Source organism: Zingiber officinale, chromosome 10B, assembly GCF_018446385.1.
Source record: "Zingiber officinale cultivar Zhangliang chromosome 10B, Zo_v1.1, whole genome shotgun sequence".
Taxonomy (NCBI): Eukaryota; Viridiplantae; Streptophyta; class Magnoliopsida; order Zingiberales; family Zingiberaceae; genus Zingiber; species Zingiber officinale.
In genome coordinates this window covers 5,841,241-5,857,472 of record NC_056005.1, presented here as the reverse complement: position 1 = coordinate 5,857,472, position 16,232 = coordinate 5,841,241, and the positions used below count along the sequence as shown (strand labels likewise).

Sequence of the window (16,232 nt, the reverse complement as noted above, 5' to 3'; positions counted from 1 at the left end):
GTAGATTTTGATATGTCAGAAGAATGATCACGAATGAATCGAAAAACTCTTCAAGATTCCATGAATCAAATCTCAAGCCTTCTCTTGTGTTCTTCCTTCACTTTTATGATGAACTCTTCTCTCTATGAATTCCTTGGACATACTTATACAGGGAAGAAGGTAAACTTTTCACCTTCAAGCTTTTATGCTCTATTTATTCGGATGGACGGATGAGTGAAAGAAAGGAAAGTTTTCCGTAAGAAAAGTTTTTTCTGTTTACTTCACAGAAGAAGATGTATTATTCATCCTTTCTCTTGTTTACCTCTTCTAAAATAATGGGCGGACGGTTGACGAAACCATCCGTGGATCCATTTTAAGGCATTTTTTCATCCCCTCAAAATCGGACGGAAAGAAGCCATCCGTCCTTCGCTGCAACTCTGCCTCAACTCCATTAGCTACCTCTGTCCGCCAACAAACCACCATCCCCATTTCTTCCCTTCAACCTCGCGAGTTCGAGCAGCATGAGCTCGGCAGATTGCGAGGTGGCTCCAGGAGATTTCTTCAGCTTCTTCCGCCTTCGTTTTTCCGCCGCTTTGAGGTTTCTGGAGGCGAGAAAAGTTGAGTCTGATTCACTCCAAATCTTGCTAAAAGAATAAGATCACAGATCAAAAATTGCACACAGAAAGCGAGTGCCCTTTTTGTGGGTTCTCGACTCGCTATGCTGCCCACATCTCTTTACTTTCTAAATTCATTATTATGTCGATATTTGTTGGGGATGCTTTATGATTTCTTTTTCTTTCTTTCACAATTAAATGAAGTGAAGTGTGCATTTGATTTCCAAAGCTCTCACAGATCGAGCTCCAGGACAATATCCTTACCGGCAGGTTCTTGGACACCGGCGGCGCTGCCATCTCGCCAAACCTAGGGCAGATTAACCTCTCCAACAACCAGCTTTCAGGGAGATTCCACTAGAGATTCCGGAATGCTAATAGATCTGTCGAAACCAATAGCTGGAACGGCAATCAAAGAGGAAGAATCACGGAGCTCAACGCCGCCAGATCTCTTGAGCATTTGAAGTGCTGCCTGAGGATTCTTTCCTTTCTCTCCCCTTTCTCTTCCCTAGGGATTACATTATTTTCCCTTCTCTTGCTGCGAAGATATTGCTCCGTAATTGATTCTTTTCTCTCACTCATCCGTCCATCCGAGTAAACAGAGCATTAAGCTCTAATTACACATAATGGATGGAAGAGGAAGAGGAATGAGAAATCATCAGTATTTATTTTTCCATCAATGTGTGCAGTCAATGAACACGTCTAATATCTCCCACTCATCCAAGACAATCTATAAAGGTCATCTTGTCACAAAGATCATGTAAGTCACATAAACTATATTATAATCAAATCACAAAGACTAAAACAAAATACTAATTAGTTACAAAAATCAAATAAGAACATCCAATTTATATTTTAGGAAAAATGGCTCTTACGACAGCAACCACACTGAGCAATTATTGTTAAGAAGATTGTTACACCTTCCATAGCTACTCTATAGAACGAATCAAGGACATCAATAATTTGCCTTTACCCTAGATTAATCATTTACATCAATATAAACATATCTAATCCCTCATAATAATTATTATGTCCAGAGCATGTTCCACATCTCTAATTAATACAATTATTCATAATCACATTTTAAGTACTAAACAAAAAATATAACTGGTCAACCAATGAATAAATGTTAAAGATATAATGGAAATGATATCGGCAGCGACGTTTTACCGTGACACAGCATCGCGACCCCGTTGGCAGCCTCCGTGGCATCCTCCACTTCAGCCCTCTCTCTCCTCGCGACATAGCCTTCGCGCCAAAATTTTCAGCTGCATCCCCTTCGTGCCCTAACTCCCTCCTTCGGTCAAAAAAGTCTCCAACCTCCCGAAGCCTTTCCATTATCCACCCTCGCGTTCTCCCTTCCGTTCTCCACCCTCGCGTCAAAATTTTCATGCCATTCTCCACCCTCGCGTTCTCCCTTCCGTTCTCCACCCTCACCTTCTCGAAGAGAGGCGCGAAGCCCTAACTTCTGTGGCGACTCAGTTCTCCTTCCTCGCATTCTCGAACAAGGAGTCAAGCCCTAACTTCTTCGGTCGCAACCTCTTCTTCTTCCCTGGTAAGCTTCTTGAGTGCGTTCTCTTTTCTCTAGAGGAACGCGAGTGCCTCTCTCTCTCCAGATATCGGAGGTCGTCCGCTTGCTCGACCTCGCCCCTGACCTCCAGGCCAAGGGGGACTGCTCCAGAGCCCTAGACTACTTCACTCTGGTAATTCTTTTCTTGAACTAATTAAACAAATATTCACCTCCACGGTCAGTGCGTAAGGTTTTGATCTTATTTTTTCAATTGATTCTCAACTTCCTTCAAGTAACGATTGAAGCAATCTAATGCTTCAAATTCATGAGAAATTAAATAGACAATCAAATAATGTAAAGTCATCAATAAATGTAATAAAATATAAATTTTCATTTCTAACCTTCACATTCATCGGACCACAAATATCCGAATGAATTAATTGCAATGTTGACTCAGCTCTAATAGTCTTACCAAATAATTTTTTTGTTGCTTTTCTAACAAGACAATGCTCACATATAGCTCACATATAGACAAGTTACCTTTAACATAAGCATCTAACAAATCCTCTTTAGCTAATATTTTTATTCGTTCTTGTCATATATATCATAATCTAGCATGTCAAATCTCATCATTTACATTAGCATCGCTAGTAAGAACAATGTTTGAAAAATAACTATTATTGTTGTAATCAATACCTGGTTCTACATCAAGAACCATGAAACCATTCAATACATAACGATATCCTATTAACATAGAGTTAATTCTTGGTTCCACACAACGACTGTAAAAGTTTATACAATAATCTAAATCAAGAAGACTATTAACGGAAACCATATTCCATCAAATCTCAGGAGCATACAGGCAGAAATAAAGTATATCTACCACATAGGTTGAGTTTACAAATGTCAACTCCTTTAACTTCAATCCTTGTATTATTTCCCATATATATTCATTTGTTGTCAGCTGGTACCTGACAGTACTCCATGTATGTAGTGTTGGGATATACCTGATGCGATGTGTACTAAAACACGTTTCGTAAACATACGCAGCAGAAAATAAAACAATAATAATTCCTAAATTATTACATCACATGCACCACACGCATACAAAGATACAACGTTCCAAACATTATTGCATAATTAAATTTTTACGGAAAGTAAATTTACGATAGGTATACCTTACGGATGACCTGTAATGAGAAGGGCATTAACCGTAGCGACGTTCTTGAATCTCGCCTCTATTTGTTTCCACACCGAGCTCCTCAAGACAACTCCTTGAGGACAAGTCTCTCCTTCAGAAGTTACTAGCCACGAGCGAAGAAGAGGGATCAAGGGGAAGAAGAAGATAAACACACAAGGGAGAGTTTTCTCCCTTATAGTGGTCACGACAACAAGGGGAAAGGCTTCCCATTGTCGGTGGTGGCAAAGAGAGAGGGGAGAGGGAGAGGAGAAGAGAAATTGGGTTAAGATTTTCCAAAAACCTTACAAGTCAATTAATGATCTCATGTCAATAATCTTCTCCAACCATATCAATAGATAACCCTCATTAATGAGTTGGATTAGAAAATCCAATTCCAACCCATTATCCCTTAACCAAAAAGTAGCACATTAACCTCTTGGTTTGGTTCACAACTAAACTAAGTTGATTCATGACTAATTCATGTTTAAATCAAATATAGTCTAACTCTTCCATAAGAGATGTGGCCCATCTGTGCTTTCATTGCGACAAATATTTCCATATTTATCTTATGTATGGTCCAACCAAACATTTATATCTTGATCTAAAGATCCTATTCTTTAACTTGTTTTATGTTTTTAGAGACTCGTTAGTGTGTATGACTCAATAGGTTCCCGGTTTATCTTGACCATCCATAATTAACTACTTAATTATAAAACGATCATAAGTGACACCTAGTAATATATCATGATCTCCAATTAGCCGGAAAATCATAGTTAATGTTAGAATTAATTCTAAACCCTTCAGTAGCTATACTGAGTCGTGTCTTGTTCCTTTCACTCGTCTTATACTCACTTGGTTCAAGACGTGGTCTATGTGTCTTGTTCCCACTAGGCTGACTATGCCACACCTAGCCCAAGTAATACTTCCTCGTTCTATGGATTCAAATTACTCGTACATGTGTACAAGAGTCTCACACTCTTAACATGTGATGCTTTGACCAAAGACTTTGAGTAATAATCATAACGAGTGGTCATAGGGTATATGTCTCCTCGTAAGGAGCGATGAATCCTCTGTGGGCTATCCAAACACCTTCGAGCATTTCAACTTATACCCAATCATCCCGGGTCCACACCTCAATGAGATGCTTGTTTAAGATGTCAAAGTATAAGTTTCCATGACTAAGATGACTTATATACCTCAAGTCGAATAAAACTTGCACTCGTGCTACAGTAAGAACTTCACAGACATATCTGTATATATGTAGAGAACCATATGAAGTCTTACAGCGAGTCACTCCAATGAACTAGTTACCATGACTAACATCCACATTTAACTCTCGACATCCCAATGTCTCCAGCCAGTGAGAAAACAGCTGCTTGGCCGAACCAAAGAGTATAACCCGTGCTAGTCTTACAGAATTAATGATATTTCAATGCATCAATTCGACAACTAGGGAAATTTTAATATATTCATAATTGCACATGTAAAGATAATCACTAATTGTGATCCAATTACAAATTCTCTCGTGCTATGAATTATATTACAGACATTCAGTAAATAAGTTTAAGATAATCAAACATATAATATGCACTTAAATAGTAAATTTATGCTTATCAAATAAATAGAAAAAAATGTAAGACGATTAATTGCCTTAGGATATCCCTCAAATTCTAACATGTAGCTTGATCACGAGCTACATGATTCGTTACTCTTGAATATATAATCTACAAAGGATAAGAATTAACAAACAACACTGAACTAGCAATAATGCTCATAGAAAAAAGATAACATGGATCTATCTTTTTTGGCTCAGTATATTCTCGAGCAAAATGACCCTTCTTGCCATAGTTATTGCAAGTCAGCTTTCTCTTAGGTTTTTGTTTATATTTTTTTTTCTTTCTTCTTGATTTTGGTCTTACCCAATAATAGTGCCAACTTCTTTTCCCTTTCCCTTTCTTTTCTTAAACTATCTTTTCTTATTCTTTGAACCAGAACCTTTAGTTACAAAAGTTTATCCAGTAATCCTTGCGGATTCTATTCTCTCTGCCTTAAGTTCAACATAGCGTGAGATATTAGTGAAAGTCTTGATACTTTCACTATGTGTAAGGTTCTATTTCATTGTTTTCCAAGAATCAAGAAGGGAACATATTACTATTTGAACCTATTGTTTATCAGTCAACTTGTAACCAACAGTCTTTAGTTCCCAAATCATATTCATCATTTCCCTCAGATGTTGGATCATGGTAACATTTGGGCACTTTTTGTAACTGTCAAACTTAATTGTTAGCCAACGAAGCTTACTGGGACTTACTCCACTATACTTCTCTCTAAGGATTGCCCAAACAGCATGAGCCGATGGTAACAACTCATACTCAAATACCAGGTCATCCACCATTGAACTAATTAATATTTTCTTAGCAGTGGAGTCCTTCCTTTTTCATGCCTTATAGGAAACAAAGTCATATTTGTGCTGTGATGTAGAATCGTTAGTAGGTTCTTCTATAAACTGATTTATAACCTCTAGAACTTTTTGTTTCTCAAGAACGTATTGTATCTTGAGGTACTAGATTTTATAGTTATTCCCAAATAATTTTTCTCCATTATTGAGTTCAACTATGATATTTTTAGTAACTATGATTTAATATAAATAAACACATTACTTAGTAATTCAATGTATTTTATATGTATATAATTTATTATTAACTTAATGTTAATTTGAGTTAGTTTACAAAATCAAGTGGCAACTACGTTTCCACTTATCATTCGTATGATCCAATCTAACTAATATTGATCAATACTATTATACACATGTCCATCAAATAAACTAATCATTAAGTGAACAAATTATTAAATTTACTCATCATTTAAATTAGCTAATCATTCTTTTAAGACCATTAACACATAACATTTCTTTTCTAGTTTGTTAACACATAACAGAACATTTCATAAAGTAGTACTGTTCGTACATAACAATAGTTTTTACTACATGATTTTATTAAACTTAATGAGCTAATATTGTTCGTATATAATGATAGTAATAATAATAACACTCTAATAAGCTAGATACGCTAACATCACTACCACTAGGACAAACACTAATATAGCGGTCAACACTATCCCTTTCACCTTGGACTCAATTAGGGCAATTTCAGATAGACCAGCTTCAAGATTCTCTATTGGATCCACATTCGGATCCTCTTGTGGATCCTCCTCAAATTCTTCGGGATTCTCTTGATCCACATGGTGAAGTAATTCCACATACAACTGTGCATATGAGATTCACCTTTTGGAGAACCCTCATAAATGGTGTGCGACTTCATTCAGGTGTATCAGTAGCGATCGGACCAAAACTCAGATCCTATAAGTATCTAGGATTGGAAACTCTTCCTACTCGAGCTTCTAGAATAGTCGATCGAGCCGTCGAATATGTCCTCTAAGTTTATAAACCAAGTCATACTCAATTTTCTCTCTCAGCTCGTTGCATTGCATGTCGCGACGGATAATGTGTATATCATCCTCGATATCTAGAATTGAAAATAATAATATCAGTATAAAACTGACAAACTAGTAATATAACCGATTCATTTCAATTCACATATATGCATAGAATTAATACACAGAATAACTAAGCAAATAAGAAAAATAAATTTTCTTTATTTGAGAAGCTCCAGTTAACTAACACATTGGACTAGCCGGTTGGGTAACTAGATTCTAAGTCCTCTGTCCTTATTAGAACTAATCTAATTGGAATGCTTAGTTGTTATTATTTAATCTATGTCCATTTAAGTCTAAACCAGACTTATTTATCAAATCAATGTTTATTTGATCAATCCTAGCCCATTGGATAATTTGACCTAATTTTGATTAAATTTGGCCTATTAAAATAAATCTAGTCCACTTGATCAAATTTAGAAAGGTCCAATCCAATTAGATTCAATGCGACCTGATTGAATTAAACTGATCTGATTAAACTAACCAATAATATGAATCAAATCAGGGTTTAAAAGGACTAACCTTATCTAGTTAAACTAACCAATAATTTAAACTAGACCTCGGTTTAACTGGACCAAACTGGTCTGGTTAAATCAATTAATTGTTTAAACTATACGAATGTCTCAATGACCTAATTATTCAAGTCCATGCCCAATTAGTTGAAATATTAAAAAATAAAATTTAATTTTTAATTCAATTGAACCATGAATTAATTAAACTATTTTCTAATTAATTGTAACATGCATTAATTAAAAAATTATATGCTACTAGCGTTGACATTAATTTCAACATGAGCTTCAAAAGTTTTTTTTCATGCATTAATAAACCTTAGTTTAATGTATTAATAATAAACTTGATAGTTAAAAAAAAAAAAAACTTTGCCAAAATATATACATGAAACTTAATGCTTGGTATGAAACCTAATGCTTTGGTTTTTGTTTGCGATAACCCATGTCACTTTTCTCTTTTCCATCGCCAGTACCCACGCCGCCATCACTCCGACCCCCCTTCGCCCATCGGTCATAATCGGAGGATTGACCTCCTAATAGTCTACCAGCCAAAAATGGAGACAAACTCTGTGGTTATCATCTGCTGTGCTTGAGGTTCGGCGATGACCGCAGATTGCCATTGAGCCTAGCTACTAGCTAGGCAACAGCGGACTCCGATAGAGCAAACTTTGTCGACGATTCCTCCGGTGATGAATATGTGCATACCATTCGAACAAATTTATTGACATATCTTGCACAGATCCTTTTATGTAACATAATCTACATGCATAAGAGATCTTATGCTTTCATGACAACATGATCATGTAGCAAACAGAAAGATAGTGATCTATCATGCATTCAACGTTTGCTCTGATACCATTATTGATCTAAATGCATGAAATATAGAAATATAAAATCTATAAAACTCATAGTGATCTCTCATAGTATATCTTGATCTTTGCTTGTCGTCAGAAGAACGATTACATACAAATCAGAAAGCTCTTCAAAATTCTATGAACTACATCCCAAGCCTTCTCTTGTGTTCTTCCTTCATCTTATGATAAATTTTTCTTTCTATGAATTCCTCGGGCGGACTTATATAGGAGAAGAAGGTAAACTTTTACCTTCTAAACTTTTCACCTTCCTCTATAATATAAACTCTAATTGCACATAATGGATGAAAGAGGAATAGACAATCAATCGATACCTATTCTTCGACTGCACACGTCCAACTCTATGCTCAAAGTACAGTAATAAAATTATATGATCCAAAAATACCGTCAAATAAATGAATTGTTTCCTCGAGTAAACCACTCGATTCACTCTTATCTATTTTTCAAAGATTAATCTAAAGTAAATCATGACCCAATCTTCGCACGGTAAATACCACGGCAAGAATTAACGCTACCATCATTGGCCGGAACACTACGACAAGAATTAACGCTAGCATCATTGCTCGGAACACTGTTAATCAATCTCTGCAGTCTATCGTATTTTTACCTTATTTTTTTACGACCATTGCCAATAATTTTCATTGTTTAATCTTCATAACTATTTAAACATTATATATATATATATGATCTTGTCCAGAATCTGAGTCAGACAAAAGCCGACGAAGATGACATTGGTGTTGACAAAGAGGCAACTTTGACGCACTCGGTGTATGCACATCCGAAAAGTAAAATCCCACATGGAACTCCTTGATCTATAGTATGAGGATTGGTAGTCCCTGAACTCTACACACATTCAGACAAACACCCGAAGCGTTAAAGACTAGAAACCAGGAAAGAGTCCCCGGCACAGGTCCTCCGACGCTCAAGTTAGATCTTTTTTTCCAGAAGAATAGTATACGATGGAAAAAGAACTATTGAAGACGAGTGCGTATGTGTGCGTACCTGGCTAACGAAGAGGACCTCCCTTTTTATATGACGCTGCATACCTTCAGAATCTGCCTGTTGTTAGAAAATGTTGGGTGTCAGGGTCTGTTGGGTGAGAGAGGATGTACGGTGACCTCCTATTGGTGGAAAGAATGTTCCATTCGCAGGTGATAGCAGACCACTAGAATAGTCCCTGATGTATGACAGTTATGCTTTGATAGGAGATTACGATTCTCTGACATTATTGTCACTTAGTGCTTTCCGTCCCACTCGGGTTCAGCTATAGACAGCTCGGTATGACCGCTCAGATGTATCACCAGACTTGAGCCTTGATGAGGAGGATGAGCTGTGGTGAACCGATCGGATTTTATCTGAGACTGTGGTGAGGGACCCATCTTTCACGCCTTGATCGATAAAGAGTAGGTCGGGAGTTATCTTAATGAAAGTACCAAGCCTATCTACACAGCCCGAGCTGGGGAAGTCCGATCAGTCGAGGGTAGGTCGGGAACTAATCCAAGCTCCATCTTACGTTTTAGATCTGAAGACCTGCCCTGACTATGATCAACCCAGAATTAAGCGGCTAATAATATGAGGCGGTCTAACTTCCTCCTTCTCTAAATTATTGATTGTCGTGTCCCTTTAATTATTGATTGTTATGACCCCTTGACTATTAAACTCTTGGTCTTATTGAGCCTCCTCTTTTACACACCATGTGTGTGTATATTTATATATATTCGAAGAATTATTCTTGTGCAATCGATAGCTAGCAGTCATATTTCTGGCAAGGACGTTACACTGTTCTGAATTCTGATCCCTGCGCACACGCCTTTCTTTTATTTTAAATGGAAGCCTCAGGCCTCAGCAAGCATCTAGGTCTGCGAGCATCAAAGCATTTAAGTATTCACTTTGCTGCTTTTTTGGCACTCACACCACACAATCCTCGAGCCAGCGGGTGCGGATTGGCCAATCCAAACTTAAGGCACCAAATCTTGTGTTCTGTACACTACAAAAGAAAGAAAAATATTTCTTTTCTAGTTTTTTTTTAAAAACTCTCAAAGATTCTATGGGCCTCAATATCAAAGATGCTTGATCTAAATCGAATTCTACGGTTGGTCCATCAACATGGCGAACCAAAAAAAGAAAAAAAAATTGCAAAGCTATTGAACCTTTGGAGGGCCCTTTTGATTGGAAATTGTTCTCTTGTCCCTTGATCTGTCCCTTTAATCCTATTATTGTTAATAAAATAGATGTGATTATACCAAGCTTGACTTTTAACAAGAGAAAATAACCGGTTTTAGGGGATTAGCCTGATTTAAGTCAGCATTATAAAGGCAGGTAGTGAACAAAGACTAAAATGTAATTGAACTCTTTTGTATCCTAATCTAAGAAAAGGTACAGCATACTCTTACAAAGCTTGGCGACAAGGACTTTAGAGGCACTTAAAGGTTCCCTGTATTCTTTATGGCAATTCTGTCTAGTAGATGAATTCTGTATTATCTAGACTAGGTGATAACTAAGGTAGATAGGCAACTGGAAATGTTTGTCAAAAAGGCAAAGGAATCGCACTGAATTGGCTTCTACTGCTAGACACGGAACGTGTTCTTGTCCGCCCTTCATGCATCGTCATTTCAAGCCAAGAAAAGATCTGCTATCTCTAATTAAGCCCGCAATGCGCGTTTATAAAATATACTTCCATTTCTTGAAATGAGCAAGTAAATCGCCTCAAGTTCTTGGTATAGTAAAGTTTCTTGAAGTACGACGACAGCAGGCCCATCGGGACACGAGCATGATGATGCATTGCTACTTGTATTCTAATCAAATTGCACCTTTTTTTTCTCTTCTCTGAGACAGTGCATCTGAAAAGTAGAGTAAGCAATCTTCTTCTTCGTTGACTGGTTCGACCGAGCTTAATCGATTCCACAAATGCAATGGGCCACATGGTGCCATCATTTTCATTGTGAAGGAGTATCCAAGGAAAGAAAAAAAAAACATGATTTTCCACGCGAACAAAAGAATTCAGGGACTTTTTGATAAATTGGTAAAAGATATGTTAGAGAATCTTAAATATTGCAGATATTTGGTGGAAATAACCAAATTTAATTCCGGTAAGCAAGAATTCAATGGAGAATATTCACATACCAAAGGGGCTGAAACGTGAAAGCAGTGTCATGAAGAGGAGAGAGAAGGAAAAAGGAAGATGAGGATATAAAAGAAGTCATTAAATTGCAATAAAAAGCAGAGAAAGGAGAAGCCGAAGCAGTGCTATTATTGATGATAATCACTCGTCTATTCTAATGATACAGCAGCTGAAACGGCAAGAGGGATTCAGAGCGACCTCTTTGGTTTGTCCTGTTCATCTGAGTTAAAAGATACCTGTGTTCTGAGTTCTCTGCGTGAGGGAGGTGGTATGGTGGGTGGGGAAAGCGAGAGCCTGACAAGAATGCAGAGGGTGTGGGCATGGAAGGGAGCATGGTGGGCCTCCAGATGCTGAGGGAGAGCCAGCCACCCTTTGAGTTTGAAGCCAAATTTCATTTCGCAAGGTGGATTCCTCTTTCCCGTCACTTTTCCTCTTCCTTCCATACCTGTGACTGTCTATATGCTGCTGCTGCTTCTCTTGTTCTTGGCTTTAGTCTTTGCTTTGCTTGCTCTGGTCGGCTCTGTTCTCTTGTTCTCTGTGGTGAGTTGTTTCCTTCACTTGTTAGCAATGCTTGTCCTTCTCGTCAATGGTGGTTATGTTTTCGCACATTTGTAGTTCCTTTTTCGTGTTTGTTTCACTACTTTCGACTAGTGCTCATGACTAAAGCTTCGTTCATCTTTCTTCAGTATTCCTCAGCAAGCTCTTGCCCTCTTGTTTTTTTTTCTCCTTTCTCTCTAGTCTTGTTCTGTCCAGTTTGTGATTTTGTACTTCTTCATGGCTCTTGCGATTCTAAAGGCTGGCTTTAGTTATTTTTTTGAGCCGTCAGTGCCTCGCTCTAACTTTAAAAACTTCAAATGCATGCAAAATCACATGCAACCTTGGCTCTCTTGCGACTGCTCCATATGATTTTTCATGTGGGATTTTTGCCAACTTGACGGGATTCCCTTACCTCAACAGTTGCTATGCTGTCCCTTCACTCTTCCATGCCTTTAAAAAACATCAAAAGATGCTCACTGTCTGCGGCTCCATTCTACTAACACAGAGGTCTATTTTTTCTGTTTCAGGTGCTTTGAGGAATTTGTTGTCGATCGCCAGATCTCAATGACCTTGTGAATAAAGTCTAGAGCAGATTTGTGCTTGATGTCTCCCCTCTCCGTTACTATAAGCCAGCTTAGAGAGTAAGTTTCTGTCTCTGCTCGACCAAGTTGCTCCAGGTTGTGGGAACGCTGTCTTTGAGGAGCTGGGACGCTAAATTGACGAAAAAGCTCACACCTTCATTGTGGAACCAAGAATAGAAGGTGCAATCCTTGTAGCTCAACAATGAAGTTTATGAAGCTTGGATCCAAGCCTGATTTTTTCCAGAGTGAAGGAAAGGATGTCAGGTGACTAACTACTTTACTGCATGACCTTTTGCTTTCACTATATTTTTCCTCTTGCATTCCTCGCAGCCATTAAGGGTGGTTTAGTCATGAATGATTGTTCTGAGACCTAATGGATTTGCTTGTCAATGAGATATATCCACTGCAAATGTAGCTCTGTAGATGTCACCTGTTTCTTCAAAAAATCAAAGTTTTTGGTATATAAATCTTTGCTGAAGTATCTTAGAATTGTACATTTTGCACTGTTCAATCTGTCATTTGGCTCTTTTTTCTAACACCCAGATTCTCAATTGAATTTCTCATGTTTCTTCTTTCAATACCTTATCTCAATCTGTTCTTACATTGAAATCGTATTCTTATCTTTGCAGGTCTGTGGCAACTGACTTACCAGCTGACATTATTATTCATGTTGGAAATATCAAGTTTCATTTACACAAGGTAAGGAATTGTATAGAATTCTTTTATGGCTCACTTTTTGGGGTGTAAGTCAACAGAAACTAACTATTAAATTTCACTTAATTTATTATAAGTCAGAGCAATTTTATGGTAGTTCCAAATGTAGATGTAGCTTGGGATAATCTAGTTGCTTGCCATTCATCTCAACTAGATTTTTGCTTTCGTTGTAAAATGATAATGATAAAAAAATGAAGCTCCTAATCTTGATATATTCACAATTATAAAGAACTGTGATTTTAGTTTGAAAATGAACTTTGGTAGAAGAACTAAGGATTGGTTGACAATAAACCCTTGGTACTCATCCTTAGGCCTAAGCCACTTTTCTGCACTATACTGCTTATGCAATTCCTTTGTTTTTTTGCCCTAGTTTCCACTGCTGTCCAAGAGCCAACTCATGCAGAGACTGATCACTACGGCAAATGATGAAAAAAGTGATGAGGTTTCCATTTCTGATATCCCCGGAGGTGCTGCAGCTTTTGAAATTTGTGCAAAGTTTTGCTATGGTATCACAGTGACACTCAATGCTCACAATGTGGCTGTCGCGCTATGTGCTGCTGAGTACCTAGAAATGCATGAAACAGCCGAAAAAGGGAACCTTATTTACAAGATTAGTGTGTTCCTAAGAACAAGTATCTTACGAAGCTGGAAAGACTCCATCATGGTTCTTCAGACTACAAGGTTTCTTCTTCCATGGTCAGAGGACTTGAAATTGATTAGCAATTGCATAGAATCTATAGCATCCAAGGCCTCGATTGATCCTTCCGAAGTAGAATGGTCATATACATACAATAGGGGAAAGCTTCCATTCGAAAACGGCCTCGACCCACATTTGAATGGAGTTAAAAAAGAACATTCAGTGCCCAAGGACTGGTGGGTTGAGGACTTGTGCGAGCTTAAGATTGACTTCTTTAAAAAGGTTATAGTGGCCATTAAAACTAAGGCGAAAGCTAGTCCTGAAGTGATTGGGCAAGCATTGAAATCATATACATACAAAAAGCTCTCGAGTTTGGGAAAAGGATCTGCAAAAAATGGTAATGGAGGTGATGCCGCAAAGAATAAATCACTTCTGGAGACTATCATTTCATTGTTGCCCCCAGATAAGGGCTGTGTCTCCTGCAGTTTCCTACTGAAGTTACTGAGAGCTTGTAGATTACTAAATTGCAGTGAGACTGGCATGAAGGAACTTGTGAAGCGAATTGGCAGACAGTTAGAAGATGCTACAGTGTCGGATTTACTGATTCCTACTTCCTCGGAAGAGGATACCGTATATGACATCGATGTGGTTCTCAATATAGTGAAAGAATTCACAATGCAGGACAATGATGCTGCTCAGTCGAATCTAGCCGGCGCAAAGATCACGGTAGCCAAGCTAGTTGATGGATATCTTGCTGAGGTTGCCAAAGATCACAACCTACCACTTTCCAAGTTTATTGATCTGGTTGAAATAGTACCGACTGATTCAAGACCTTCACACGATGAGCTTTATTTTGCAATTGACACTTACCTCAAGGTAATTTTGACATAACTCTATGAATGATAACACAAAGTTCTCTTAAATAAATTATAAGAACGATAAGGATTCTGTAGAAGGCTCCATGTTTGATACATCATACATCAAATTGATGTTCTTAATGTCATAAACAGGGATATCCAGACCTTAGCAAGAATGAGAAGAAAAGGCTATGTGCACTGATAGACTGCAGGAAGCTTTCAGCGAATTCCTCTTCACATGCTGTGCAGAATGAGCGACTGCCATTGCGATTGGTTGTGCAGGTCTTGTACTTTGAGCAGATGAGGGCATTGGCTGCTACCACCAGCCAAGCCGAAAGTGGTGCATCATATGGAAGCTCAAGGTCAGCCATCACAACCAACACAGAGGATGAATGCGTTGGCGGTTTAGTCGTTGATAACCTGAAAGCAATGAAGCTCGATGTCGGAGGGAAGGTCAATGGACATGAATGGGGCAGCAGTAACAACAGAATCGGAGACATTTGTGCCAAGAACACCAATGGTAAGGTGAAAGACGTAGTGATGCCAAAGAAGATGCTCGGGAACCTATTGTCAGGCAAAGGACAGAGTAGTGAGAATAGTAGCCTGTCCGATACATCTGGAAGTCCAAACTCCAATCGGGAGGAGCCTAAGTTGACCCCTTCAAGGACTATAAGATACGTAGCTTAGTAGCTTGCAACAAGTAATCATGATATTGTCTTGGTCTAGCGAAGACCCAGTTTTGCATGCAGCTAAAATCGTGTGCCAGTAGCTAAATTGAAATAGTTAGTTAATGCACTAAACATGTATGGGGAATTCACTAATGAAAGAAGTTATGAGCTCTATTTGGTTCCCTTTTCAGTGACAGGATTTCTTTGCCTGGATCAAGAGATGGATAGGAAACAAAATTTGCAATGGCAATTAAAAGCTGGTAGAAATCTTTGACCACCAATATCAAGCTCAAAATTTAAACATAGAATACAAAAAATGGAGTTATCAACGCTGAACTACGACACATACATCCGATTGCACCACGTAGCTGGAATCCCAATCACGGATAACTCTTCTCAAGTGCCTACTTGCTCAAGAGAATAATAAATCGTTGTTCGAGTGCAGCTAAAACAATAATTGATGCCACGCCTCTTGCAGAGATCCAAAAGTAACTCTTTCTTACAAGAACTAATTGATCCAAAAGTAACTCAAAAAAAAAAAAAATTCAAGGTGACGTGATTCCACGAACTAAATGGCTAAAAAGTTAACAAAGGACAAGTGTGAATAATTTTGCCTGACAAGTGTGATTGGCGTAGCGATGTCGTCTAGGCAACTATATATACATGTTCTAGTATAGAACTCCAGTAACTCATGCTGAGATATTCCCCAGCTTTTGTTCATTCTCCCCTTATTCTTTACGCCTATTAGTTCCACACACCAATTATCTTCGTATTGAATGCAAATAGGAATTCAGAATGCAAATTCCACGAAGAATCATATAAAGATTTTATAAAGATTTTATGACTGGTTCAAAGTTCAAAGTACAAAAATTCATCCCAAATGACAGAGATGAGGTTGGTATTGATGGAGAGACAACTTTGTCACACATTGTGTATACATGTCGGAAAAGTAAACCCCCACGTT

General features: G+C 38.0%; 1 protein-coding gene and 1 long non-coding RNA gene across 3 annotated transcripts; both read left to right on the top strand.

The window, feature by feature from the left end:
* Positions 1-454: 454 nt before the first annotated feature.
* LOC122029703 lies at positions 455-1,309 on the top strand. The gene is made up of 2 exons (XR_006125156.1): positions 455-596; positions 823-1,309. It is a non-coding gene; the product is annotated as an uncharacterized LOC122029703 (long non-coding RNA).
* Positions 1,310-11,369: 10,060 nt separating this feature from the next.
* On the top strand, positions 11,370-15,780 carry LOC122028895 (BTB/POZ domain-containing protein NPY4-like). 2 transcript variants are annotated; one of them, XM_042587867.1, is made up of 5 exons: positions 11,370-11,677; positions 12,339-12,656; positions 13,022-13,091; positions 13,477-14,619; positions 14,754-15,780. In XM_042587867.1, the coding sequence occupies exons 2-5, from the start codon at positions 12,595-12,597 to the stop codon at positions 15,285-15,287; spliced, it is 1,809 nt and encodes a 602-aa protein (XP_042443801.1). In that variant the 5' UTR covers positions 11,370-11,677; positions 12,339-12,594; the 3' UTR covers positions 15,288-15,780. The 2 variants fall into 2 exon arrangements, with proteins under 2 accessions (XP_042443801.1, XP_042443800.1); XM_042587866.1 differs by lacking the exon at positions 11,370-11,677 and adding an exon at positions 11,684-11,814.
* The last annotated feature ends 452 nt before the right edge of the window (positions 15,781-16,232 follow it).